This window comes from Magallana gigas, chromosome 1 (genome assembly GCF_963853765.1).
Source record: "Magallana gigas chromosome 1, xbMagGiga1.1, whole genome shotgun sequence".
NCBI lineage: Eukaryota > Metazoa > Mollusca > Bivalvia > Ostreida > Ostreidae > Magallana > Magallana gigas.
This window is the reverse complement of record NC_088853.1, coordinates 51,264,849-51,292,114: the sequence shown is the minus strand read 5'-3', so window position 1 is coordinate 51,292,114 and position 27,266 is coordinate 51,264,849. Positions and strand designations below refer to the sequence as shown.

The 27,266-nt window shown below is 33.6% G+C and overlaps 2 protein-coding genes across 4 annotated transcripts; both read left to right on the top strand.

Annotated features, from left to right (window-relative positions):
- The first annotated feature begins 4,360 nt into the window (after window positions 1-4,360).
- On the top strand, window positions 4,361-25,273 carry LOC136269693 (uncharacterized). 3 transcript variants are annotated; one of them, XM_066070259.1, is made up of 9 exons: window positions 4,363-7,182; window positions 13,925-14,091; window positions 14,167-14,268; window positions 14,369-14,464; window positions 20,393-20,522; window positions 20,739-20,875; window positions 22,458-22,558; window positions 22,886-23,027; window positions 23,301-25,273. In XM_066070259.1, exons 2-9 carry the CDS (start codon window positions 13,986-13,988, stop codon window positions 23,483-23,485), a joined length of 999 nt encoding a protein of 332 aa, XP_065926331.1. In that variant the 5' UTR covers window positions 4,363-7,182; window positions 13,925-13,985; the 3' UTR covers window positions 23,486-25,273. The 3 variants fall into 3 exon arrangements, with proteins under 3 accessions (XP_065926336.1, XP_065926331.1, XP_065926334.1); XM_066070264.1 differs by lacking the exon at window positions 14,167-14,268 and having other exon boundaries at window positions 4,361-7,182; XM_066070262.1 differs by lacking the exon at window positions 4,363-7,182 and having other exon boundaries at window positions 11,099-14,091.
- LOC136276018 (uncharacterized metal-dependent hydrolase YcfH-like) lies at window positions 6,099-6,662 on the top strand. The gene has a single exon (XM_066086660.1). It carries the CDS (start codon window positions 6,099-6,101, stop codon window positions 6,660-6,662), a length of 564 nt encoding a protein of 187 aa, XP_065942732.1.
- Window positions 25,274-27,266: the final 1,993 nt, after the last annotated feature.

Here is a 27,266-nt window from a genome sequence, read left to right as displayed (position 1 = left end):
CGTCGACTTGAATGATGATTATGTTGATTTGTCAGATCCTTATGTCGACTTGTCAGAAAATATTATGTCAACTGGATGGCACAATTAGGGCGTGGACACGTTTTAGTATTGAAGTTTTAAACAAGGGAATAAATGACAAGTCGACAAAAAGATCTGACAAGTTAACATAATTATCCGAAAAGCCAACACAAAGATGACAAGTCGGCATATTCATCTGACAAGTGATGGCAGAACGTTGCCTCCATATTGTTCAGCCTGCGATTGTATTTAATGTGAGTATTCAAGACTGTTTAATCGCAGCTCACTTCCTGTAATGTTGCAAACAAAATCTAGGTGTTGAATAAATTTCAGATTTGCCTCCATGATAAATATAAATTGTGATATATGTGTCACCAATATCAGAAAAAAATCCCAATAAAGAGTCACGTTAGTCACAACCTCGACGGAATAAAATTTTGTGATAACTTTCAATATTTCATTTAGAATTGTATTAACTTTTGTCACCCTGTGAACTCTCTGGCCAGATAAACTCTAACGCTTTTTTACCCAAAAAAATGTGTTTGGCAACAATAACATAAATGTGAAATTGCAATTGTCCACTTGACTATGTTCACATCAAGCACACTCCCATACAAAACTCATACCCAAATTTATCGTGCAGCCTCTAAATAATAAATTGTCAAATAGATATGATGGAGCATATATAAATATTTCCTTTGGCTTCCGTTCAGTTTTTGTAATTATGCACTTATAATGATACAGACTATGCAGTTATAATGACACAGATTGACAAATATTGACCTCGTATACAATTCTTGCAGTTCGTAGGTCAATAAGATAAGATAATGACACGAAAAGTACAATACACACTGAGTCCGGATTAATCGAAAAAAGCCAGGATTTATTGTCTAATTATAATTCAGCGACACAATGATACAGGCATATCAACTTAAGTGTTATCTCATTATCATTAATAAAATTGTTATATCTGGAAAAAAAATTATCGTCAAATACACCGAGAAACACGTTTCATAGGACAATAGAAATTATATTAAATAATCGAAAAATAGAAAATGTTATATTTTCTTTGTATGCAACGTGCAGTTAAATATAAAATTACACTTTTTTTCTAAAATGTTGGGTTTTAGCCCAATAAGAGATCTGGGAATAAATCAATCATATAATAAATAGAAAATAGAGAGACATTGTCCTCGGTCGATATTATTATTAATCTACAATGGGTCAATACATATCTATATTCATAAATTTAAACATCTTGACAATACACTATAAAATGACTGCACCATGGTAACTGGTTACACCTTTGATATTTCATCACGTGTGAGATGATGTCCGTAAGCTACATTGAATGTTACCTGATAAGTCGTTTTCATTGTAAAATTAATAAGAAACCTACTTTCATTTTCGATAAACCAGCCCGAAATAGCAAAATGAGATTAAGGTGGTGGACACGCTTTGGCGGAACCAATTCAGTGGGAGTTTTTATTATATTCTCAATAGACGTGCTGCCCATATTTTGTCGTAATTTTGCTATATTGTAGAGTCTGTCACTCGTGTTTCTGTAAACAAGAGGGTGATAACGTCTTCACAAGTGTAGAATTTTTCGTATTTATTATTGCATTGTGCCTATTTTGCTAGTTTATTGTCACTTTCTAGCGTTTACCCCAGCGTTGGGGTGATATTTTGTCTTCGTAAATTGCGTTTGATAGATTTTTTGTATTTTGGCATTTGTTTATAAGGTGTTGTTTAGTCTGGTTGGTAACCACTATTTCCACGTGATTTTTGGCGCCAATTCGACAGTGACATTTTTGCGTGTAGATAGCATACTTCCTGTGACGTAACAACTAATTTCGTTTTCAATTCCTCATTTTCTGAAAATCGTTTTGTTTCTTTTCAATTTTAAAAATAGTAGATAAGCATAACATTTAGTCATTCCAAGCTTTCCTTAACATTTTGGTTCAAGTTATTATTAGTTGCAGCATAATTTAAATACTTTGTTTTTGGTATACAATTATTCTCGTATTTTTTGCTGTTTGAAAAATTTTGGGTGTTTACAATATCCAATACAATTGTGTTCTATCAGCTGTAAGAAACCTTGGTATTTTTGAATAATTTTTTTTTCTGTAGTGATAATTTAGTCATTGCATATCTTCTTGCAATTTGATGGTATAATTTATTCATTAATTAAACATTTAGTGGCTAGGCTTTGGTACTAATTAATTCTAAAAATTTAAAGTCATTACTTAATTCAATTAATTACTGGTAAACAAAAACTATTATTTTTAAAAATAAACTGTATCTATTTTACAATTTTTCTTAGAAAGTTATAATATTTTTACAATTTACCCTCAGTGTTCTGTTGATATTTTTTTTCAAAATTTTTTTTTTCTCTGAAATTTTTGAACTTTAGAATTTACGAATTGTTCCGAGCTATTAGGTTGATTTTTTTTTCAAACAATTAAGATCACTGTCTGAAACAATTTACGGTTTTTTTTTCGCGTTTGAATAACTTAAGCTTTTTGAATTAAAGTTTGAGTTATTATATTAATTAATTGTCATCAGCGGTTCAAGCTTTTGAATTAAAGTATGCACTGTTGCTGGTGTCACAACCAGGTTTGCAAGCATGAACAATTTAACATCAATTGCTTCTAAAGGATTGTAAAAGTACAGTGTAACCACAATCAGTATGGAAACAACTCCTGTAATCAGTAGAACTAGTAGTGAGAAATTGAGTCAGTAGGTCCCATAATGTCAAATGGCCATGTGCTCCATCAAATAGGCATGTTGTCATGTTGGGTCCCGCCAGGTTTCTACCCACCATACAATAGTGTTCCTGTTTCATACACTGTACCATATGCAGAATCATACCAAACTCCTATGCCATGGTGGTGATGCTTCAGTATCCTTATTACCCATGTCCGATGATGAGTCATGGTATGAATTATCCACCATGCGGTCCACAATTGCAGTATCCTCCACACATGTGGCCCCACGCAACAGATGACACAACAACCAACACAGGATGGTGCATCTAGCCAGATACAGTATGGGCTACAACATCAGGTCAATATGGCTCAACTACAGGATGGTAGACTACCACCTATAACTGCAGTCAATAGAGAGGATACACAATATGGAAGTAGTACGGCTCAGCTACAAAGTAGAGATACACTGCTAATAGCTAAAGCTCAGACTGAATCCATGCCGTGTAATGTTGAGGGGATGTCAGCAGTTGCAGAGTTCACTACAGAGACATTCCCTAAGTATGAAACAGTCCAGGCAATAGACGGTTTCTTATGGTCAAATGTCCAGGGTTCTGCCCAGAATTATGGAGCATCGGCACCTGGCACAAGTGTTGTCACAGCTCAAGCATCAAGAGGTTTTGAACCATCCAATGTCAATAGTTCTGTGTATGACTTTGCCATTTCCAGTCACATAACTCATGAATATTCAGAACATAACATGTCACCATTATGTATTGATGTGCACGAGTCAAATCATAAGACCCTGCAACAGCCGCAGTCAGAGCAGCATTCACCATTACTGTAACAGGTGCAAGATCCACCAAAAGTGACCCTTCAGGAAAACCATGAGTCATCACTGCATCAATGGAATCCTGATGACCTTGATGCATTACTGGATGAAGGAGAGAGAAGAAAGATGTCTGATGGTTCTGACGGAAAAGCCACCACAACAGAACAGAGCGGAGCCGCAGACAATCTATACCATAACGATGATGTTCTTCGGCGTCTGTACAATGGAGAACCACATTGGATCTCTGAGGACAGACATGACGACAAACATTAGGACAATGAAGGCTCTTGAGCCTGATCTGTTCTCATCTTGTCATCCAGATGTTTAATGAAAATGCTTACCCTGTCCAATACAAGACAACTCATAGAAATTAAGATCATCTTTAAAAGATTAGATATGATGGTGTTCTTGTTGTAGCGATTATTGATACATGTTCCACAACTCAAGTGACCATAATGTCTCAGTGCAGTATGATCATTTATATGCAGCAGATATTATTGATACAGTGTGCTCTGATTTCTATATCACGTGGACATGGAGGTATTACAATGGACTCAAATGCTAGTGACTCGTTTATGAACAATCCATTATGATTAAATATATACAAACATTCAGTGCTTTTCGCGTTACAATTATGTTATGATAATAAAATAAGCATCTTAAGTGTAATGCACAATAGCATATATAACCTGGATCTTTAGAGTTTAGTAATATGTACACTGATAAGTTAGTGTTTCAGTGTGCTTGTGTTATTTTTTATTGTTGTATGCTATTATATTTCAACAGCTGATGACAAACTTTTAAGACCAGGGTCATGTCTCATATCAATATCATATTTAATATGTATCAGTTATTGATGGGGGTCCTGATCTTTTTGTCCATTTATATACATACATAGTAGTTTAATATATTTTAACTGCACTATATGTGCTGTGTTTTTGTATTAAGTATATAGTATATATCTACTATGCCACGCTACAGGAGGTATCAGCCAGCTCCGAATTATTCATCTCTATGTCAGGAGAGAGGAGAGCATTACCTGAATTATATGAGAGGAAGCACCTCCTCAGGAAGACTGATTGAGCTTACTCGCCTCGTGTATGACTTGGCCCTGTTGAGTGATGGAACTTCTCACAGAGACATTTGTGATGCTATCCTTGATCAATACCGCTTAGCACAAGATGAATAAGCCGTTCGCTGGATTGAGAAGATCAGGAATGAAGCGCGTACCATTCTGTGCACCGACAGATGGGTTGAGGACAATCTCCCATCACTTATCCGAAGCTCTAATCCATCCGATATGTGTGTGGATATTCGTCTTCAATCCAATCCCAACCTGGATGTTGTGTTTGAAAATACAGTAGAGTGTCTGCCTTCTTACATCGAAGAGTCTATGATGGAGATTGCTCACACGAACTGTCCCGTCTCCATTTATCATGAAGTAGCGGGGTCACCCGTAACTCGTGTACCGATGGACCCTGCGCCTTTAGTGGAGGAAATTTTTACGGAGGAGGACGAGTGTTTTGGGAGCAGGGATTCTTCACCCGCATTTGTGTCCAAGAAGCGAAGATTACCTTTGCGACATGTCCAGCAGAAAGACTATTCTGAGACTACTGACAAGCGTGCTCGTTTATCTCCGGAAGTTCAGGTGATCTCATGTGAACTTTCGGTGGTGTCCATTTCCTGGCTGCAACGTCAAAAACAGGAAGATCAAGCACCATGTTCAACAGTCCCTTCTTCCTCGGATATTCAGTGATGTGAGACCGATTCGTTCTACGGAAGAGTTTGAGTTATGCAGACTACAGTCCACAGCGCTGGTCTTTGGTTATGATTGTTGTTGGACATGATGCTAGTTAGTTCACAGCAGTGGATTACATTAACTAGACATATCAGTTTGCCCAGGAAACTACTCTTCATCCAGATACAGTCGCGTGCATTAGGAGACCATGTGACCATCAGAACTGGGAAGAACCTTCAGGAGCTTTTACTGTGGCTCCAGTCAACTCAACAGCTGTATTAATCCATTGGAGATGTTTAGTTGTGCTGATGCAACCTGTGCAACGTGAAGAGTTTTGCGTGCATGGGGGTGTTAAAGGTGACAATCATTCCGTTTCTGATGTGAAAAGTACGCGGATACAGGTGTCGACTGTTGATTCATCTACGGAAGAGGAGCTCATTCGTATAGATGCGAGTTACGGCTCAGATATAAACTCTTCAACAGAACCAGTCTGTGATTATATGCCATATGATAGAGATGCCAATGAATCTATAGAGCATGAAGCCTTCGATAGTCATTTTCACCTTGACCGCACTTGTAATCGTATATAGAGAAGGTCGTCTGAAAAGTCGGTGGAGGATGTACTTCGACATACAGAATCAGGAGTTGGCCGTCCTCGACTGGATGTGAAGGTCACGGGTGGTGTGATTGTCTATAGTGAACCCGCTTCCCATCCGAGACAGTTTCGGTTAGTTCTTGGGGAGTTGCTGTGGGTGTGCATCCTGATCACTTCCAAGACTTGACTTCTAAGACTCTACTCCATATGATGAATCTGTTGTGTTTCCCGTACGATGTTGCAATTGGAGAAGTTGGTCTTGACCGTACTGTTCCCGTCAAACTCTGGAGACGCCAAAAAGAAGCTTTCCGGCAGGTGCTTACCCTTATTCGCAAGGACAAAGTTTTGGTGATTCATCTGCTTGGGATATCTTCAGATAGAATTGGAATAGATGTTCACTTCCGATGTATACATATACTTCAGAGGATATGTGATCCGGACCAGCCTATTCATCTTCATTGTTTCACGGGAGATCAGGAACTCGTTAAGCTGTGGATGGACCATTTCTCTAATGTATTCTTTGGATTTACAGGTGTTGTAGACAGCTTTAGTGTGGACCAGATTTCCGGCCTAAGAACTGTCCCTATGAACCGTGTTCTCCTTGAGACTGACTCGCCCTACATGAAACCCGGTGGAGGAGATATAAACACCCCTGCATTCATAGGGGACGTCGCCTCTCAAGTTGCGTCTAGACTGGGAGTAACTATGCAATACCTGTTGCGTGAAACAGTAAGGAATGCTCGCCGCCTATACAAGATGAAGTCATCAACTTAATAGTCCCTACAGAATTGATGGTCTGGAATTAAGTTATCAGCCAAGTTCATGTTGTATGATATTCTGTGACACAAGTTATCTTGTATAGTATCTTCCTGCAGAATTTAATGTCTGGTGTTCAGTTACCGACTAAATTCATGTTGTACAAGATCATTCTCTCTTATGAATAATGCTTGGTCCTATTTGTAGATGTATTTAGAATAACATATATATCCATGTTGCATTTTTAAGGATTGATTGTATTTTTATAGGTTTATCTTTGTCTTATCTGATTGTACATTTCTCTATTGTTAAAGGCCCTTCTTATATAAAATGGGAAGGTATGTAGTGAAATGTACATTATGTTAATACATGTAACTATTTGATATGCAAATGACCTCTGACCCTGGTCCACTGCGCACTCCTTTACCTGGAGCTCCAGTGTCAGTCTAGTTCCTTCCACCCACCAGTTCACATCCATCTGTTTGTCCTTGTCTTGTGTTTTGATGTACTACCTTGCGTGCTCCGTGTTCATCCTAAGGTAAGGCTTATTGCCTTATATATGTACCATGTAATGTTTACATAATATCGGTTTCACGACATTATGTTATACAATGACTACAGTAGTATCTGGTCTGTAGTATCTGGTCTGAAATGTTTCATTTTATGTTAAAAACTGGGTTATTTTCATTAAATGGGTCCATTTTACCTTCTCTCTGAATAATAAAGTGCGACTTTAAAAGAAAGTCTGATTGTCTTAAAACTTCTCAAATCTTATAATTGTCTTTAAGCAACATAAGCTGCAATTTTCAAGTAGCAATGTTTTATTTTGAAATTGTAATTTTCTACTTAAATTGCACAAAAGTATAATGATTTATGCACTTCGCTGTCTGTCATATTTTTGTAGAAAAAGTTATTTAGATGCCCCGATTGAAGCAAGACTACATTTCTTTGTCAAGATTAAAATTTATATATCTGCTGATATATAACTTAAAATGACACTTTGAATTAGAGTTACAGTACCCGCAACATTATTTTTTACAAGATAAACGATAGGATAGAAATCAGGCACGATAGGATAGCATTAACGCACGAAAGAACAATATACACGCACGATAGAACAGTATACACGCACGATAGGATAGGATTGATACACGATAGGAAAGGATAAACGATGTTCATGATAAACGTATAATCGCTTTAAACGATTTACACGAATAATCTGTTAATGGCAGAATTTGAGAAAGAACACGCACGAATAAAGATTTACGTGGAAATTCTATTTAGTAACAATTGTCGAGTTGTTAATCATCGCTGCATTATTTATAGAATGTATAAAAATGACCAGTTAAATTTTTCACTAAAATTTTGAGCTTAAATAATCAATAAATCTTCTGAATTGTTATCATTGTTTTCAATACCGAACACCCTAGCCGATCGCCGCGAATATTTCAGGCCGAGATCAAATTACACGGAAAATTGCGGGTTCAATTATAAAAATCAAACTCTTGTTTAAGTAAATATAAAATCTGTCATAAATACATTTCTTTCTGTGTAAGAAAATGATGCATTAAAAACGAATTATATTACATACAAGTTAAATGAATATTTCCGGGGTTCACATTCTGCGTACGATTTGCTAACATTGTTTTCATTACCATACACCCCAGCCGATTGCCGAGAACATTTCAGCCCAAAATCAACTATCACACAGAAAATAACGGGTTCAACTCTGGTTTTAATTAAATATAAATTATATCATAAATACCGGTACTTTTGTTTCTGTAAAACATGTTGCATAAAACACACATTATATTGCATAAAAGTTAATGTTTACGCAAGTATACACTCGCGTACGATTTAATATATTCGATATACAAGTAAATATGTTACCCTGTTCCTAAGTTAAATAAGTTTTCATTTTTAATGCTTACAGATATGATTTACATGTACTATTGGTTAATTTTGATCTAACAAATTAAGAAATTAGTATCAAAATAAAATGCTGGTAAGGATTTTACAATTCTTGTTCAATAAATTTTCGTATACGGCGCACTGAGCGAATTGCAGCTTTAAATAAATATTTTTATTTACTTGCTTATGAAAAGGCACGAAACGATAAACACGATAGGATAAACGGAAAAACTGTTAAAATTGAACGATAAACCTGATGGGATTAACGCAAGATAGAATAGCATTAACGCACGATAGAACAGTATACACGCACGATAGGATAGGATTAACGCACGTTAGAACAGTATACACGCACGATACGATAGTATTGATACACGATACGATAGGATAGGATTGTAAAAAATAACGTTGCGGGTACTGTAATATAGCATTATAGAGCTTATAGAAAATGTAAAGTTGATAAAAATAAAATTGTAAAAGATTTATATTATGTTAACAGAATATTTTATTATTTACTTTTAAAATTTAACATTTTCATAAAACCGCCGATACCTTGGAAAAACGATCGGGCGCGGTAGTCGCTTTATTGTCAATCCTAGTAATAGCTGCTTATTTTTTCCGCTTATGATCAAAAATCATTAATTTGTGTGGGAAATACTGCGTAAAAAGTATTCAAATCAATGCAAGTTACGAATAATAATGTGTTCTTCCTAAATTTGAAAAATAATCTAAGTAAATGCCCACACTCATTAGATAAGACTTTCACACGGAGAGCATTTGGATGTGAGACATTTACACTTTACATATCACCAAATACACTGAACTGTAGGATTGATACGAAGGTTGGTCCAAAAGCGCTGTCACTGTTGCAATAATATCATGAAAACTCGTCGTAATGACAAAATTTTGAACTATAAAATATTTACATATATTTATTTAGATCTGAAAACTTGCACGCAAAACGATATTTACTTCTGAAGACAACATATATAGAGCGTCGAGAGCGCTAGTAATTATCTTCAAATTGATGTCTGAGCGCATTTAAGGCACCATTTTAATCTGCTTTACTACTTAAAACCTCACAAAATAGCATGCATTTCTTTACATAATAAATTAAAGAATGATTTGGTTTAAAGGGAAAAGTCGAGAACAATTTTAAAATTCTTAAATCGGAGCTAGTGATCAATGAAAAAAACATATTCCTATCTGTCAAATAATCTCTACATAATTCAAACTTGACGTTAAATAAGACTTTCACACGGATAGCATTTGAATGTGAGGCATTTACACTTTACAGATCACCAAACACACTAAACTGTAAGATTGATAGGAGAGTTGTTCCAAAAGCAATGTCACTGTTGCAAAAAAATCATGAAAACTCGGCGTAAAAACAAAATTTCGAACTATAAAATATTTACATAAATTTATTTAGATCTAAAAATTTGAATGCAAAACGATATTTACTTCTGACGACAATATATATAGAGAGAGCGTGAGTAAAGACAGTCGCCGCACACCTGCGATGTTATTTATGTATTTGTGGCGTTTTATTTTTCAATTCATACTTCTTTGCTTAATGCCCCAGTCACACATTCACGGATCAACTCCACGGTTCTACTACGGAATATTTTCCACGGTTGACACCGGAAAATCAAATAATCGTTAATGCCCCAGTCACACATTCACAGATCAACTCCTAGGTTCTACTACGGAATATTTTCCACGGTTGACACCGGAAAATCTAATATACGGAGTTAGTACGGATGCACTACGGAATGGAAACAAATTGATACATACGAATACCTACGGATTTATACGGAGATAAAACGGACTTCTACGTTCTAAAACGGTTTAGTAAGTTTTTCTAAGGAAATACTACGGTGGTTTCATCCGTAGTGGAATTTTGAACATGTTCAAAAATTGTCGCAGCTATACAAGTATTGCTACGTTTGGATACGATAACAGACGGAAAAGCCACGGGTCAATACATATCGCTACGAATGATTCCGGATTGCTTCCGCAGCTAATCCGGCATTTAATCCGTGAATGTGTGACTGGGGCATTACAAAGAAATAGTTGGGCTGCTATATTCACACTTTATTGTAATTGTTCCTATTAAATATCAATATTTTATCTGTTTTATTCCGGACGTCACCGGTAACAAACAAATTTCTGTGCTCTATTTTTTTGTATTTTTCAATAGAATTATCCAGGTTGTTTTTAAAATATTACACAGCATTGAAATGGTAAGTACTTAAAAAGTGCATTTCTTCTGTAGAGATATTTCAGATCTTATTGAGATGTTAATTTTCTACGTTTGTCTGCGCGAGATCTCAATAAAGTTAAGTGACTGAACAACCAATCATTGTTATAAAATATACCTTAACATGTAGATGTGCAGAATAGATACAGTGTATCAGTTATTACCCCATCACTTCAGTAGTTCCGGAAGTGAAACCAAAAATCGGCTTTTAAAAGTTTTTACTCTTTGATGAAAAATTCTATCTAAGGCACTTTTGCGATGGTTTCGAATGAAATACTTTTTCTTTCTTTGAGATATTTCAGATATCTCATTAATATGTTTCTTTTCTGATTTTGTTGTACTTTTTACTTTTATAATTTTTGACGTAAAGCAATCTTGTAAATTAGAGAGTTTTAAACTGTGATATTTTATATCTTTTATATTATGTATGTACTTGACGTGTATGTTTGCATGCATTTCGAGTTCAAATCTGTCTAATAGTTGATCCTTAACAAAAATATATTTGCGCTCGCTATGCATCAATATGATTTTTAATCGATTTTTTTTAATGTTTTATTTTCAAAAATGCCTTATAAATAAATGAAAGAGACCTGTAAATTTGAGATGGTTTAATATTCTGGCTAAGCGTTACTGGCCGCAGTGACTTGAGGTTACCAATGCAATGGGCTGCCTCATAACAAATCAAACGAATTGACAATACCATTGGCTTCATGTGCAATGGGTTAGCATGAATGCACAAGCATCATAAACATAAAATTCTGTACGGTGGGTAAGAATGAACGCAAAGGCATCACAAACATAACATTTTCCACAGTTGTTAAGTGCGAATGCACAGTCATGCAAAACAACATATCAAATATATGAATACTCTTGTGCAAAGAGTATGCACGTATGCAGCAGATGACAAATGAACATTAAATTTTGAGCAATGGGTAAGCGCGAATGCACATGAAAACAACATGTCAAATTCCTATACATTCTTGTGCATTGGGTATCCGCGAATGCACATGCATGGTGTTATTTGAGTGAGATATCAAGTATATAAACAGTTCAAAAGTGGATGGTATACTGATTTGAGTTGTTGCACCCTTCCATTGGAGTTGGGGTGCAACCATAGCGCCACTTGCAAGGGTCATAAACGCTCTTTATGACACTGCAACCGCTACATGTATCAGTGGAGTGCCCAAGAAACATTGGGAATGGCGGCAGGACTCCAACTTCAATGGTCACTGCGAATAGTAGTATTGTAGCAAACACCAGCCCAATCCAATAAATGTTCTAAGGCATCATGAATGTTGTCTAAAAGTGTATCATTACCATCCTCAGATTAATGATCTCCAATGGAATCAAACAAGTTGGGTGGTTTTCCGGAGAACTAGGGATGTTTTATGTAATAAACACCCTTATATGATAGGAATTTATTGCATCTCTATTCATTCTACCCCTAATGGTTTCCATTGTCTTAACATTGTTGGAAAAGCGCTATGTGAATCTATGCAAGGATGAAGACCAAATAACTTTGGTGGTAGGGAACAGGGCATAGATTTGAGACAATGTTGAAAAAAAGACCTTTAGCAACTTCTTAGCAGTAGTTTGGCCAACACTGTTCCCTCTACAATGAATGATTAATATAACTGAGGACGATGTTGTATTCTTAACAATATGGAATGTTTTTGGATTAAATCTTGCAGCTTCGTGCCACTGTATCCTTGCCATAAGATTGAAGTGTTATGGGGATTAAGGTTAAGTCCCCATGCCTAAGTACTGCACACGTGATTGCTTTTTTGATGATGAAAAATCCCACAATCCAAACTTTGGTTGTACCTAGAAGTGGTCTTGTTTATGGTTAGTTGCCTAAAATAAAAGCGACGTTAACGGATATATGTATGAAATGCATTAGAACGCCACCGTCCTGACCCTTGTATAGTGTCGCTATCAACGCCTTGCAGAGCAAACGTTGTGGCTGTCCCCATTCTAAATGAGTAAGAATTATAATTGGAGCTATCAACCGCCATAATATTAAGACTGAGCTTTAAAATTGTAAAAAAATTGATAACGAGTCAAGGGATGGCCTTCAACAGAATGAACAATGGACTAGCTTTAGCTGTGCGGATCTGTACATAATTGTGCAAAGCAGCAAAATTACACGTCACACAATTTGAAGCCTGTGTGTGTATTAATGCATGTTCCGACGCCCAATTTGTTCAGATTAAGAATGTCGGATTGATAGCTTAATTTCAGCTTGTTGCAGTGAAATGTCATAAAACTGTACTTGTTGCTATGTTGCCTTTAAACAGTGTGATTTCACCTATGCGCAACATGGCATGAAATGCTAAGATGAAGGCAGCAGTAAACAACTCTGCTTCAAATATAGTGTTGCATACTCTTTGCAATGTCGGGATAAATGTGTTTAGTAGCTCTGATGTAATAGGCAACCGTGAATTTTTATTAGCTAATGTTCTTTCCATATCCTGAAGGAGCTTCCTTGTGATAAATGATTAACATGATCAACGTTGTAGAATGCCTTGGTGTAAAAACTGATGGCTGCAATGTATGACTGAGCTGTGGAGTATTTGTAACCAGAGAGGGACAAATAAGTTATAAAGCTGGTAATAGCAGAAAACCTTGTTTACCAATGTTTTATTTTAAACAGAAATTCCGGTCAAAATAACAGAGTAATTGCATCCCCTTTGAACATTTTGTTTCCAAATATGTTTAATTTTAGCTATGCAGGACACAGTCGAAGGGCTTATTGTAAAAATCTAACAAGAAAAAGGAACCAATTTGACACCTTCATATAGTAAGAGTGAGTTTTATCCATATGCATAGACAATGTAAGTCTATCAGAACTGGAATCATTATGAATCCATTTTTACGATGAATGGGGGGGGGGGGGGGGCGAGTACTAAGTGAAAAAATAATGATTATATCAAGTAAATGGTGAAATGTTGTTCGTGAGAGAAAAGCAATTGTAACCATGTTTTTAATATTATCTTTGGTTGTAACGCTATTTCTCTTGTAGATATGCTGAGTGATTTTAAACTGAATATTATTTTTATCAAAGTAATGTCACTCTTAATATATACCGTTTTGTTTTTTATCAAAGGATCACCAAAAAGATTTAAGGATAAAATCGCACGTCTAAGAACATTGACAGAGGCATTGAAATGGCAATGTTTGAGCTAAAGATGAACCAAGACTATTCTCATCTCAATTCAGATAATTTTGATATGTTCTTATCTCCACATATGGGAAGGTTGAAAGATATTTTCAGTAAGTATAACTAATTTGAAATTTCTCGTCTGATGCGCGTTTTCTGCTTATGAGAAGTTTCTGTTTCTTTTTTAGACAAATATCTTGATGGACTGGATTTTAAAACAAAAGTCAGTCTTGTAGATTTCGGAGCAAATGACGGAAAAAATATATTTCCGTATCTAAAGATAATGATCGGTACGATACAAACTGTTACTGAGTAAATTATATGCATTTGAATTCTATCAAAATCAACACAATCCAATTCTTTTACTATAAGCATAACTTTTATTTATAGAACTCATTCGACAAAGATCAGCATCATGTGAAATATGTGTAACATTGAATGATCAACCCACAAATGATTTTACCGCTTTGGTTAAGAATGCAGAAGGTTAGTTATTAAGATTGAATTTAACTTTTACATAATATGATGTCATGATAAATGAAATTATTCATTTTATTTTACATTTTAATAAAGAGAAAGTTTATGCAAATGTTCAATAAGAGATTAGTTTGAATTTTAAGTTACTCTTTATAATATCTAAATAAAACACGTGCAATTGATTGGACAATATTAAACAAAAAACAATGAAAATTTCTTTGGTGGAGTTTTAGGAGGTTAGTTCTTTAATTATTCAGAAATTAACTGTTACCTTGCATTGCAATAAATGACACTTCTTTTATATCACAACCCTCAAACTTACGAATGTTTACCCCAGACTCAGACTAACCTATAACTGTATCTCAGCTATCATTTCTGGTTTGAATTGAATACAACAAATGATTTTCTATTAATTGACATTGGGCAATAGTGATTGCTTGGATTGGGTAAGTGATGACCGTGTTTGCGCTTTTTTAATTGTCGTTTAACTTTCTGACATCATGTTATATATATTCATTATACAAGGTTTAAGATAGAAAAAAACAGAAAAGCTAAGATTTTCTAATATATATATATATATATATATATATATATATATATATATATATATATATATATATATATATATATATTGAATTTAACTTGCATGATATTAGGTCATATCTGTATTTGAGAAAATGTGTTTGTTTTTCAATGTTGAATCTAAAATTATATCCATTTCTCATTAACTTAAGGTTTTCAATGTGTCTTTATTGAAAAAAAATGTGAATCATTTTAAATTAGTTAGACATGTTGTGGTAGATAACAATGAAAGTGAAATTAACCAAAGTCTCATAACTGATGACCTATAGAAGGCCGGTCATTTGCCATCTTATATATTTTTTAAGATTAATCTTCCTTTGATGAAAAAGAGAAAAATTTAATTTTGTCAAAATATCTGCGGTAAATGATCCATTTTATTTCATATTTTAATAAAGAGAAAGTTTATGCATATGTTCAGTAAGAGATTTGTTTGAATTTAAAGTTGCTTTTTACGATATCTTAATAAAACATGCGTTGCCCACAGACTTCAATGCGAAATTCCAGCTGCAATTGATTGGAAAATTATAAAATTATTTGAAAATTCCTTTGGTGGAGTATTTTTATTCAATTGTCAGTTTGCAATTGGACATTATCCGTAAGAGGTGTTGTTTGGAGTCACGTGGTGAGCAGTAGGTTGCGATTATAAGAACGTAGTTTAAAGTGCATTGTGCATTTGTGCATTCTACCTAAGTTGAGCACTGTTAACACGAACATGGCCAGTCATCGTGCTACCCCTAGACCTGATTTGTCGACCACACCATCCGCTACGGGCACAAAAGACAACAAAAAACCTTGTACAATTGAACATTAAATCTGCATCAACCGCACTTCAAAATGTATCTGACAAAAAATGATAAAAGCCACAAATAAATTCCCTGTCGGGTCTTAGACACCACAGGTGAGATAACAAGTGAAAATTATCTACATTCAATTCACAAAAGCCTTCAGGAAATAAAACAAAGAATGATAACAAAGAATGGAACAGCCCCTGAAACGTTCTACTTTCCCACTTGAACGGTGAGCGCACTCTGAGCGTACAGTGAGCGCACTCTGAGCGTACGGTGAGCGTACTCTGAGCAAACGGTGAGCGCACGCTAAAGGGAATTTGATGAACGCTAATGAACGCTAATGAAAGGTGAACGATGAGAGAACGCACAGCGCAAACGGAGCGCAAAGTGAACGGTGAACGCAAGGTAAACGATATGTGAACGCTATATGAACGCAAGATGAATGATTTATTCGGAGTGTCTTGGGAGTTATCCTTACATTATATTTCATCGGTAATCAGGATAAAAAATAACAAATAAACTACATGTACAGTGCTGCTATCGTGAAAGTTGACAAACTTATCCAGACCAATATTATGTATACTGCATCCTATCCTGCAAATAATCTCTATCCTATCCTATACCATACCATTTATATTTACATTGTATAGGAATAACAGTTAATTAAAACAAAATTTAAAGCATCAATAATTTTATCAACGAATATCGAAGAATGTAATAATGAAAATGTTTGACTAATTTATGCATAAAACCGATAATCTTTAGAAGGAGGTAACTTAATTACCTGTGCATCGGAAATATTAAATCGTACGCGGAGTGTACACAATTACATAAACAAATACATGTAGGTAAGCGATTACATTTTTGTTCTCATATTTATAAGTATTATAACAAATACATCAGGTTAGAACTTTTATTTATTGTTTAAACAAATATTAACATCTTTTTTTTTTCCTTATATAATAATCAAGTGAGTTTATCGGTAATCGGGTGATTCGTTCGACTAGAAATGTAAACATGTTTCGGCAAATTAAAATTACATAGTAAAAACATCGCATTTATTGATATATCATTTGGATTTGGATTTATTGATAATCTATAAACTCCCGCGCATTTATAGTTAGCTTTCGTTTCTTGATTTGATCTGTTCAGGGTTTTTTTTCAGGCATGGATACATTTGTGATCGGACATCGAAGGAATTATGTGAATCGTGAAACGCCCGTTTCTTATTTATAATTTTGTCTAATTATTTATGTGTTGAATTGTTCGTCGATTGCTCAAGAATGTGAACTTGTAATTCTACGGATTAAATTCTAATTTAAAAACTGATGTTTCTAATGTGAAATAGAAGCTTCTTTATACCTATTCGCACGCGATTTATCCGTTTATTTTCTTGTGACTAGCAAATGCCGATTCTTTCAGATTGGAGTTCCGAATGAAAATGAAGTAAAAGAGACTGAACGATAAGTGAACGCTGAACGAACGGTGAGAGCAAGGTGAACGCTTTTTGAACGCACGGTGAGCGCTTTGTGAACGGTGAGCGCGAACGGAGCGGAGAGCGCGAGTGAATACACGGTGAGCGCACTATGAGCGCACGGTGATCGCACTGTGAGCGTACGGTGAACGCACGAAAAAATGGAAAAGTAGAACGTTTCACGGACTGTATACGTAGTGTGGTGAAAAATATATTGTCGGAGTTAAAAGGCGACCTCGTTAAAGAAATCAAAAACGTAATCAAGGGTGAAATGAAAAACAATAATTAAAGATTGAAATAAAACTGACCTAAAATGTGAGATAGAAAAAAAAATACACACAGAAATATCGACGAAGAACTAAAGCAAACAAATATTCATAACAAAGCAGAATGTGATGCCCTTAATATGGACCTTACTGACATAAGGGAGAAAATCACAATAGAAAAGAAGAGTAATAGAAAATGAGTGATGAACTCAGAATAACAACAGAAAATGCCCGACAAGCCATTTCTATATGTATGGCAAACTTCATCCAACAATACTCACAAAAGTGCGACATCAAGTTACAGGGTTGGATAGAACAGTCGAAGGTAGACTTAAAACAGGAGGTCTGTGCTGTTATAAAACAAAAAGTCAAAGTCGATGTAAACCCTCAGGATATTCTCGAAATCCACAGAATCCCAGGAAATAGGAACAAAAAGTGCCCCGCAAATACTTTTGATCTTCTTTTTCAATTTTAAAAATTTTCTCGACTAAAATCCAACATTTCTAGAACAAAAGGAATCTTGATTGGCTTCAAAATTAAATCGAATACAATTTGCAGTGGTACAATGTACTAGTTTACCATGGACGACAGAACCTTTTAGAATTCTTGGAGGAACATATATCACTAACCTAAAAAAAAATACTGAACAGTAAAATTTTGACAATATGCTTAAACTAGTTCAGAAAAAACTAAATCACTGGTCAAAAAGAAATATTTCAGCACTGGGAAAATTACAGTATACTTTTTTCAAATTCACACATTAATTTTTCTTTTGGAACCTTGTTCTCAATGGATACAGCAGTTTGAAAAAACATGTATTTTTTATGACTGGAATGAAAGTGATAAAATATCTCAAAAAACATTGCGATAAAATTATGAAAAAGTTGGATGTAGAGTGAAAAATGTTGAAATATTTATAAAACGTGAAGAACTGCGAACGCTAACGCCCGTTTCCCGCCTACATTTTACATCCAAACATTTCGGAATTTCTGTCAGATATTCAAAAACTAAGTTTTCCACTAAAAGGTTTAATCAAATCCTAATTAATTTATATCAAAATAAAATTTGTAGTCAAATTAATAATCTTTAAACAAAAGTTTTGCTAACGCGGGGTCTTTAAAAAATTCATTGAAATCGGTCTTTATGAGTGAGGAAAATATTTTTTAGCGGCCAATATGTGCATAAAACTTTATTATAACATATTTACGATATATATTAAAGTAAAATTTCATTTTAATTCATATCTGTTTATTATTTTTCGAAAATTTACAAAGCAAATTTCTTTTTTTGGAATGTATTTCGGTCTGTAGACATATGCCCCCCCCCCCCCCCGTGAAACAACAAACCCTTTGGTACAAATATGCTAAATAACAATAATTAAATCCCCTTAAAAGGAATTTATGTTTCACGGGGGGGGGGGGGGAATGATGTTTCTGTTTTCCGTTATTTACTAATATGAAATGAGCTATTTTAACCCAAAATACAAAGTTATAACTCTTTATTTGACCAAATCATTTATATATAATGAAAATATACATAAATGTTTACATTATAATAAAAAAATAACTTTGATTAGACAACTTTCAAAAAATGACTTTTAGTTAGGCGGCTAGACAATGCTATCGTTCGCAGTCCTTAGGACACTTTTCACAACTAACTGAAGCTGAATAGGTATTTTTCTGAAATTACTCTGTGCCATACTAATAAACTAGCTTAATGTTATTTTGAACCTGATATAATATTCCAGACAAAGTACAGAAGCCACTTATAATAAAATTTGGAAAGAAACTGCATTATATTTATGTGATTTTTTGGAAACAATAATTTGTGCTTGGCCAAATGTTATCCCATGAGCTAAAAAATCAAGCCATGACAACCTAAATATATTAAAATACCTCGCATATGTAAAAAGGGAGCACGGAACATTTATGATCACTTAATGGCAAAATCAAAACATAGACCTATTTTCAAAACCAAATGGGCTTACGTTTTTTATTTATTTTTAGATTTAAACTGGAAACAGGTTCATTCAAACCCTAGATCTGCTACAAAAGATTCAGGATTGATATACATTAACTATAAAATTATTCACTGAATATTAGGTACTGAAAAAATACTACACATGTGTAAAATCAAAAGTCCCCCAATATCTTCATTATGTTCCTTAGAATGAGAAACAATCACTGATACATTTTTCTATTTTCAGTTTGTTTCTCAAAAATGGTTGTTAATGTCTGATTGGATTTTTAGAAAGTCTAGTGAAAGAATTGCATTCGATGCCAAAACTTTTATTTTTGGTTTTCTAGGAAAGAAACATGGCTATAAATTTGATAATCATGTTAGTTGAGACATATTTTAGCCAATCCAGAAAATGTGTTTATATTGTATTTGATGATTTTGTGAATTATTTACAAAATTATTATTCTTTAGAAAAATTGATGTTGGAAAAATAGATTTTACAAATAAAATTGGTCAAAATGGGCATCTCTCTTTGATGTGACTTAATTTCTAATAAGACTTCATTATGTATAATTAAGTACATGTATTTATTATTTCAACTTGTTTGTGAGTGGTGTTGTGTGAGTGAATGGTATACATGTATTTGTATTAAATATACATAAAAAAAAAAGATAAAAAGAAAAAAATGTTATGTTACAATCATAAGATTTACACGACAACTATTATCAAATTTTGACCGGTATGTATACATATTTTTAAGTTTGTCCCTACTTATATAAATTTGATGGCTATTATTTTCTTCCATTTTCAACATAAACATATGTTGATGGTTTTGAAATTCAAGTGCTAATATATACCACAATTCTAGATTTTAAGAATGAGATAAAGGACAACTTCCTAGCAGTACACCTTATTCCTGGAAGCGCATACCAACGCTGTTTACCTGACGAGACCATCGATATTGGAACCTGTTCATTGGTGTTGCAATGGCTTTCTGAGTAAGTCAACAAATTAGTAAAATTTAATGAAAATTCTCAACATCTTACCTCAGTATCAAAAATATTTTTATTTCTAAGCTCTTCAAACAAAAAATAACAGAGGAGATAATCTGATTTGTTTTCAGTAAAACAGTGAAAACCGAGTGTATGAGAGATTTTTAATCACGGTTTTTCGTGTAAACAATGCCACGACGATTTATAAATGCTTATTTGTAGGTATGTTGTACTTGAAAAAGCATTGTTTTACGTTCCTGGCATGATGGTTAGTGATGAAGAAAGAACAAAGATTAGAGGTTTAGCTGCAGAGGATTTGAAAAATTTCATACGGTCAAGATCTACTGAAATGAAAAGAGGTAATTTACTTGTATCTCAACATTAGATACCCCAAAACAATAAGTTTGTACACTAAGGCAGCTGATTTTAAAAACCCCTTTAATAAAAATGTCCTCCTTTTTTTATACACAAAACGTGATACACTATTATTGATGTTACCAAGAGAAGCAAGAGTAAATATTTTCGTTTTCCAATATATGAGATAATTCTCTGACTTGGGAAATATCATTAGTATATATATATTAACCCAGTCATGCGTGAAGTTGACAGAGCAATTGGCCGCCAGGCTACACCATCCCAAACACTGGAAAACAAAACTGTACAAAATGTAGTTGCTATTTCTTTTAAAATTAAAATGATTGGTAGGATTAGTTGTAGTGCTAGATATTGTTTTCCTTGTTTTTATTCTATGTAATTTATTTTAGTGTCCTGAGGAAGGGACTGTGTGTCCTTAAAAGTTTGACAATTTCAATTGTTCGTGCCGTTAGCCATCTTTAGTGCTGTATATATATATATAGATATATTTGTACCGTAGCTTGGCGTGTTTTCTATTGTTAAAAGTGTGGGTTATCTGTACACACCCAACACTTTTTTTTAACTCCGCCTACTATCTCAGGTAAAAACAACATCAACAAAGTTGTTTTCTAACACGTCCATAGTACTGTTCACAGTAAAAGATTCCTCCAGATCCAAATTGCTAAAATTGAACACGGATAACTGACGCAAACTAAGTTCTTCGAATAAATCTCATTTGTAGCTCAAGACAAAACAATATCGGCATTGGTTTTGTCAGAAAGACTCTATTTTAATATTCTACGCTCCTGAGTGTCATTATGGCCACGCCCATCGAGTATCTGCACGTAATCAACAATATTATATGGGGTAACTACTACTTAGTTTACTGGCTAAGCATTTATATATTAGATCCGACATTTTTAAGATGCATAGTGTTGTTAATTTTATTAAGTGATATATATATATATATATATATATATATATATATATATATATATATATATATATATATATATATATATATATATATATATATATATATTGAGGACTTTAATAGAAAAACTGAGATTTTTTACTTTGGCGTTTTTTAACTTAAATTTGAAAGAATAGTTCTTCTCAGGAGCTTTCTATAACCAAATAAAATTGGCTGACACGTTTTCTAATAAAAGTAAATTTTTTTAAAGTTAGCATTTAATTATTATGTTTTGCCCTCTCTGGTTCTATAGTTACTTTGATGAAAGAGAAGACGTCATATCTCTGATCAAGATCATTTTCATCTTTTTTGGCAATATTTCGTTAAAGCTTTTTTAGCATGCTATTAGTGGACATTTGACGCAATATATTTCCTGTTGTACATGTGCGGACATTAAGAATGAATATCATCACTTCTTGCTTAATTTAAAAAAATAGTCTGGTGGATAAGTAAGACATTTAAAAGTTCATAATAATGATTCCTCATAAGGCATCTTTAGAAAAGACAATCAAAGGGGAAGTTACTTTAGAATTTTTTATAGTGTAGATAATTGTGTCATTGTGAATTTGACTTGGACAAAGATTTTTAAGTGTAAATTGATATCAAAATTACAGGTGCAATTTTTTTCGTGAACTTTGTCACTGAACCTCTGGAATTAAATGAAATGTGTTCATCTACTTTTTATCAACTTTACCAAAGAAATGTCATATCAAAGGTACTGCTATACCGATATTTTTTTTAAGTTAATTGGTATTTTAATCAAATATATAAATTCATAAAGGCTTCTTTACATCTTTTAGAGATTGTAGTCATGGATTTTACAATGAGTGTTTAAAATGGTTGATGTATTCGTTTTAAAATTGAATTCAAATCATTGCATTTAGTTTAAAAATAATGGTGATAAAATAATGTTCATGTTTTGCTTTGAGTGCCATTAAATAAAATAATAAATTTTGTATTCAAATGTACTTAAAGTGTTGATATCATTATTACATATGTATTATTAATATTATCATTATTATTATCATTATTATAAATGAAGGAAGAATTGAGGAATACTTTTGTCCCTTTCTATAACGGGAGAACAGAGACTGACGTGAAAGCACCATTTGTGGAATTCGGGAAGGATAATGGTGTGGAACTTCTGCATTTTTCACATAGAATAGTCCAAACGTATAAGAATAGTGAGTAACTTTGGCTGTATACTAGATGTATTCACGAACTTCCAACTTTCAAAGTGAAAACTCTTTTGAGCAATTTCATTGACAGTTAATTCATTTGAAAAAAGTATAGAAAATTCACCTGCTCAAGAAGAGAAACTAAATCAACTGCGTAGCAAGTTAAAACTGGGAATTTAATGTAAAAAGTCATAATTCGAAATCAGATCAATTGTTATACAATGGACATAAGCTGCAGTATTTATGATATATTTTAAAATATCAACTCATACTTTCTAGAGGACCTTGTACCATGCCTGAGATCATGGATGATTCCTAGTTTGATGGCCGGACTATGTCAAACAAGAAGCAACAACGATGCTGCAGATGTTTGTGAATTGTTTTTTCATGATCTGAGAAATCGTCTCTCTAACATGAAATGGGCAAACTTTAAGTTTTATGAAGTGATTTTTCAGAAACTGTAACCACCTACAAAAAGAGCACAGACCAACTTTATTACTTAAGCAATTTAAGCATCAAATGATAAGGAGTAAATCTTTGAATATCAAGAATACATAAAGAATGATTCCTTATTTCTTAAATATTAGCTCAATTTAAATCTTCATTATATAGACATTACCCAAACTACGATGAACAATAACATCGATTTGTCGCTTGAATTGTGTGGTGATTTGGATTTGGTACCTAATTAGTCAGTGTCTTTGAAGATTTGTTATGAATTAAAAGGCACACGATCTAGATTGAAATTACGTACATGTATCATCAAACTTCACATGTATAAATCATTATTTTTGTTAGTTAAAAAGGAGTTTTTTATCATATAGGTAGAGGTTTTTTTCATATAGGTGGAGGTTTTTTTTTCATATAAGTATTTTAATTCATTTTAATAACAGTAATAGAACTTCAGTTCAGCACTAATAAATAAATACAATGTGTGTGGAAAGCTGTTGTCAATTCTTTTTTCATAATGTCATTTATAAATATTATAAATATTTTTTTTACAGAATTGGAATTTTTTAATGCTAACTTTACAGTCCTTGTAAAAATTTATTAAATAATCTTCGTGTGTCTAAATATGCAATGCGTACATATACGTTGGTAATATACAAACGTCTTCCTGCTGCGCCTGAAACTCTACAATTCTATCCACAAGGGTTGGTCAAGCCAACGTTTAGTAAATATTATACACCTATTTGGTTGACTGAATGACAGTATCATCGTTTTTAGTTCACCTGAGCTGAAAGCTCAAGTGAGCTTTTCTGATCACCCGTAGTCCGTCGTCCGTCTGTCTGTCCGTCCGTCTGTAAACTTTTTACATTTTGAACTTCTTCTCTAAAACCACCTGGCCAAATTCAACCAAATTTGGCACAAAGCATCCTTATAAGAAGGTAAATATAAATTGCAAAAATTTATAACTCGAAACTGTAAAAAAGGGGGGTGCATTTTTAAAATATCTTCTTCTCAAGAACTACTGATTTAATCTTAACGTAATTTAGCATAAATCATCCTTATGGAGAGAAAAATATAAATTGCAAAAATTAAGGGCTAATTATGTTCCAAATTTGAGCTAATTACGAAAGTACTAATAAAGCGGGTTCGTTATTCCATATTTCGTAGACTGGCTATTTCGTACGACATAGCTCTGACAGGCATTGTCAGTATATCGTACGATAGTATCGTATCGAAAACGAGGTTCTTTGTTTGAAGCAGGCTAGCCTTTGTGGATGCATGTTGTCAATTCTATAAAGATCAATATGTTTGTTGTGCAACAGTTCACGTGCAAATATAATCTATGAAACATGGAAGATATATTAACCAGTGCCGATAATTGTGAAGTAAATTGATGTTAAATATTTCAACGCGTTGTCATTTTCACTCGTGACGGTGGTTTTAGCTTGTTTCGATTTTCGTTTCATTTTGCCTTTAACCTTGGGGAACGATTGCTTGTATTTGGTATTCTGGTATTTGGAATTTTTACGTAACCAATCAAACATAGACTTCGGTAAAAAGGCAGTTGATTGTTTACCTGCGAAAGTGATAAAAGCCGATGCATTAACAACATACTAAAAGACATATCATTCAATTGGTATTTCGGTATGATCTCTGAGCAATCGTTGGGTTCGCAATGGTAATTAATTCAATGTGTTTTGTTAAAATGCCTAGCATTTTCTCGAGTCTATTTATTTTAAACAGATATTATTTTCGTTGATTCAGATTATGTAGGTATATATGATTTTCAAAAATAAAGTATGCTCATTTTGATTTAGTGCATTTTCTCTCTGTTTTTATTGAGTATCAACAAGAACAAGGGGCGACTTTCGTTGAAATAATTGATTTTTGATCGGTAACATCGCCGGAATTTCCTCCGAAAGAGAATTTGAAGTAGCCATGTATTCCGAGTTCATAATCGTGTAAATGAATTCCAAAGACAATAAAACGATGTTTATGCATGAAAAGACGTTTTCACAGCTTCAGGTACACCCTGTTGTGATTAATCACCCGCGACTGTCTTTAGAGATTTAGAGGTTATGGATACGGGTGATGCAAACACATACCGTGCATTGAAAATTACAACCGATATTTATTACATTTCGTGTTGATATTACAATTAACTGGTAACTTGTAATTAGTTAACAAACGCTGCAAAATTAATGCAAAATTGGTTGTTTACAGTTATCTTTAAAATTAAAAAGATCCTGTGATTTACCTAACTGTTGTAGTTGGGTCATAGGGTAGGTCTAATGCCTCCAAATTACACAGAAGTGCATAAACTGATTTTGTGTCACTTTGATTTACAAATTACAAAACATTTTATCTATAAAATGTATGAATACATTAAAAAAAATGAAATTAAACAAATTGGATAAGTTTTTAAAGTTGCTTATAATTCTACGACTGACGCTGAAACGTTTGTTGATCATTAGAATTGTCTTACTAAACATTAAACACTTGTGTACAGAAAAATCAAAAGGATGATATGCTATAACTACTTTGTGGGGTCCCTTCTCATTTGATGAATTATATGAAATCTGCAACAATTTGGTAGTTTTCAAACAAGTAATAAAAACGTCTTTTAAACAGTTCTGACACATTATAATTATGAGGATAAATGCATCATTTTTAAGAAAATATTGCAGCAGAAAATCATTTTGGTTTGTAGCCATTTGTTGTTTTTGAGGAAAGAAGAAAATAATTGATGGGCCTTAGTACAAAAATGATACCTGTATGTCTGACAATACATTGAATTATATAGCTTTTTAACATACCATGTCACAACATTTTCCAGTCGAATGTTTTCATCGATCAAGTGAGTAAGGTTATAAAACGTCACACAAATTACACCAGGTAAACAATTATCAAAGGGAAGACAAATTAAGCATTCGCGACTTTTGCCACAGAGTTCAAACACTGGGTATCGGTTTTCATACTATCTGACGATCCTCTGTCCGTCAATCTTTGTTAACTTTCACATATGAGATACGAGCTGTAAAAATAAATGTATCTCATCGGCATGGTATATTCATAAGGCTTAGCATCTTAAATAAACACAAAAAATTATTCACTTAGCTGTGGAAAATGAAAATTACACTAATATATTTACATTATCCAGTGTCTTTGTCTGTGATACACTACGTATCGATTTTGTACCATATAATTCATAATACAGTAAAACTCTGTTATAGCGAGGTCATAGGGACCGATGGATTTACTTCGTTATACCCGTAATTCGCTATATCCGTATAGCGAATTCGTAATAGTAACTATAGCAAATTCACTATATACCTGTATTCTTATACCAGACTATAAATTTTGCTATTTGAGGCTTAGAATAAAAATACATTACTTTGATACCTTTCATAATTTGATTGTAAGTCGAAAAAATTGTATGAAAATAGATCTTTCAAACTATTATGTTAAAGGGTAGTGCAAACTTTTTTAAACTGTAAAGAAATTCGTTATAAAAGTGTTAAATTTCGTTATAATTCAACTCTACAGGACTCAAAATTAGTTCGCTATATCCGTAAATTCGTTATATTCGAATTCGTTATATCCGTAAAAATTTGCAAAGATTTGTGAAGAATTTTACCGGGGAATCAAAAAGACTTCGCTATATCCGAGAATTCGCTATATTCGAGTTCGTACTAAACGAGTTTTACTGTACAAATGACGCCAAATTGAGGCGCCGGCGGGGTTTGCTTATTTATATTTCAAGATCTAATCGCACGGTGACCTAAAATTGTATAA

What these genes read in the sequence shown, in the direction of transcription:
- LOC136276018 (XM_066086660.1), top strand. Translation starts at nt 6,099, where the DNA reads ATGAATCTGTTGTGTTTCCCGTACGATGTTGCAATTGGAGAAGTTGGT.
- LOC136269693 (XM_066070259.1), top strand. Translation starts at nt 13,986, where the DNA reads ATGGCAATGTTTGAGCTAAAGATGAACCAAGACTATTCTCATCTCAAT. An exon ending in GTGTTGCAATGGCTTTCTGA is followed by an intron (nt 20,523 to 20,738) that starts GTAAGTCAACAA and finishes GCTTATTTGTAG; the next exon opens with GTATGTTGTACTTGAAAAAG. An exon ending in ATCTACTGAAATGAAAAGAG is followed by an intron (nt 20,876 to 22,457) that starts GTAATTTACTTG and finishes TCAAAATTACAG; the next exon opens with GTGCAATTTTTTTCGTGAAC.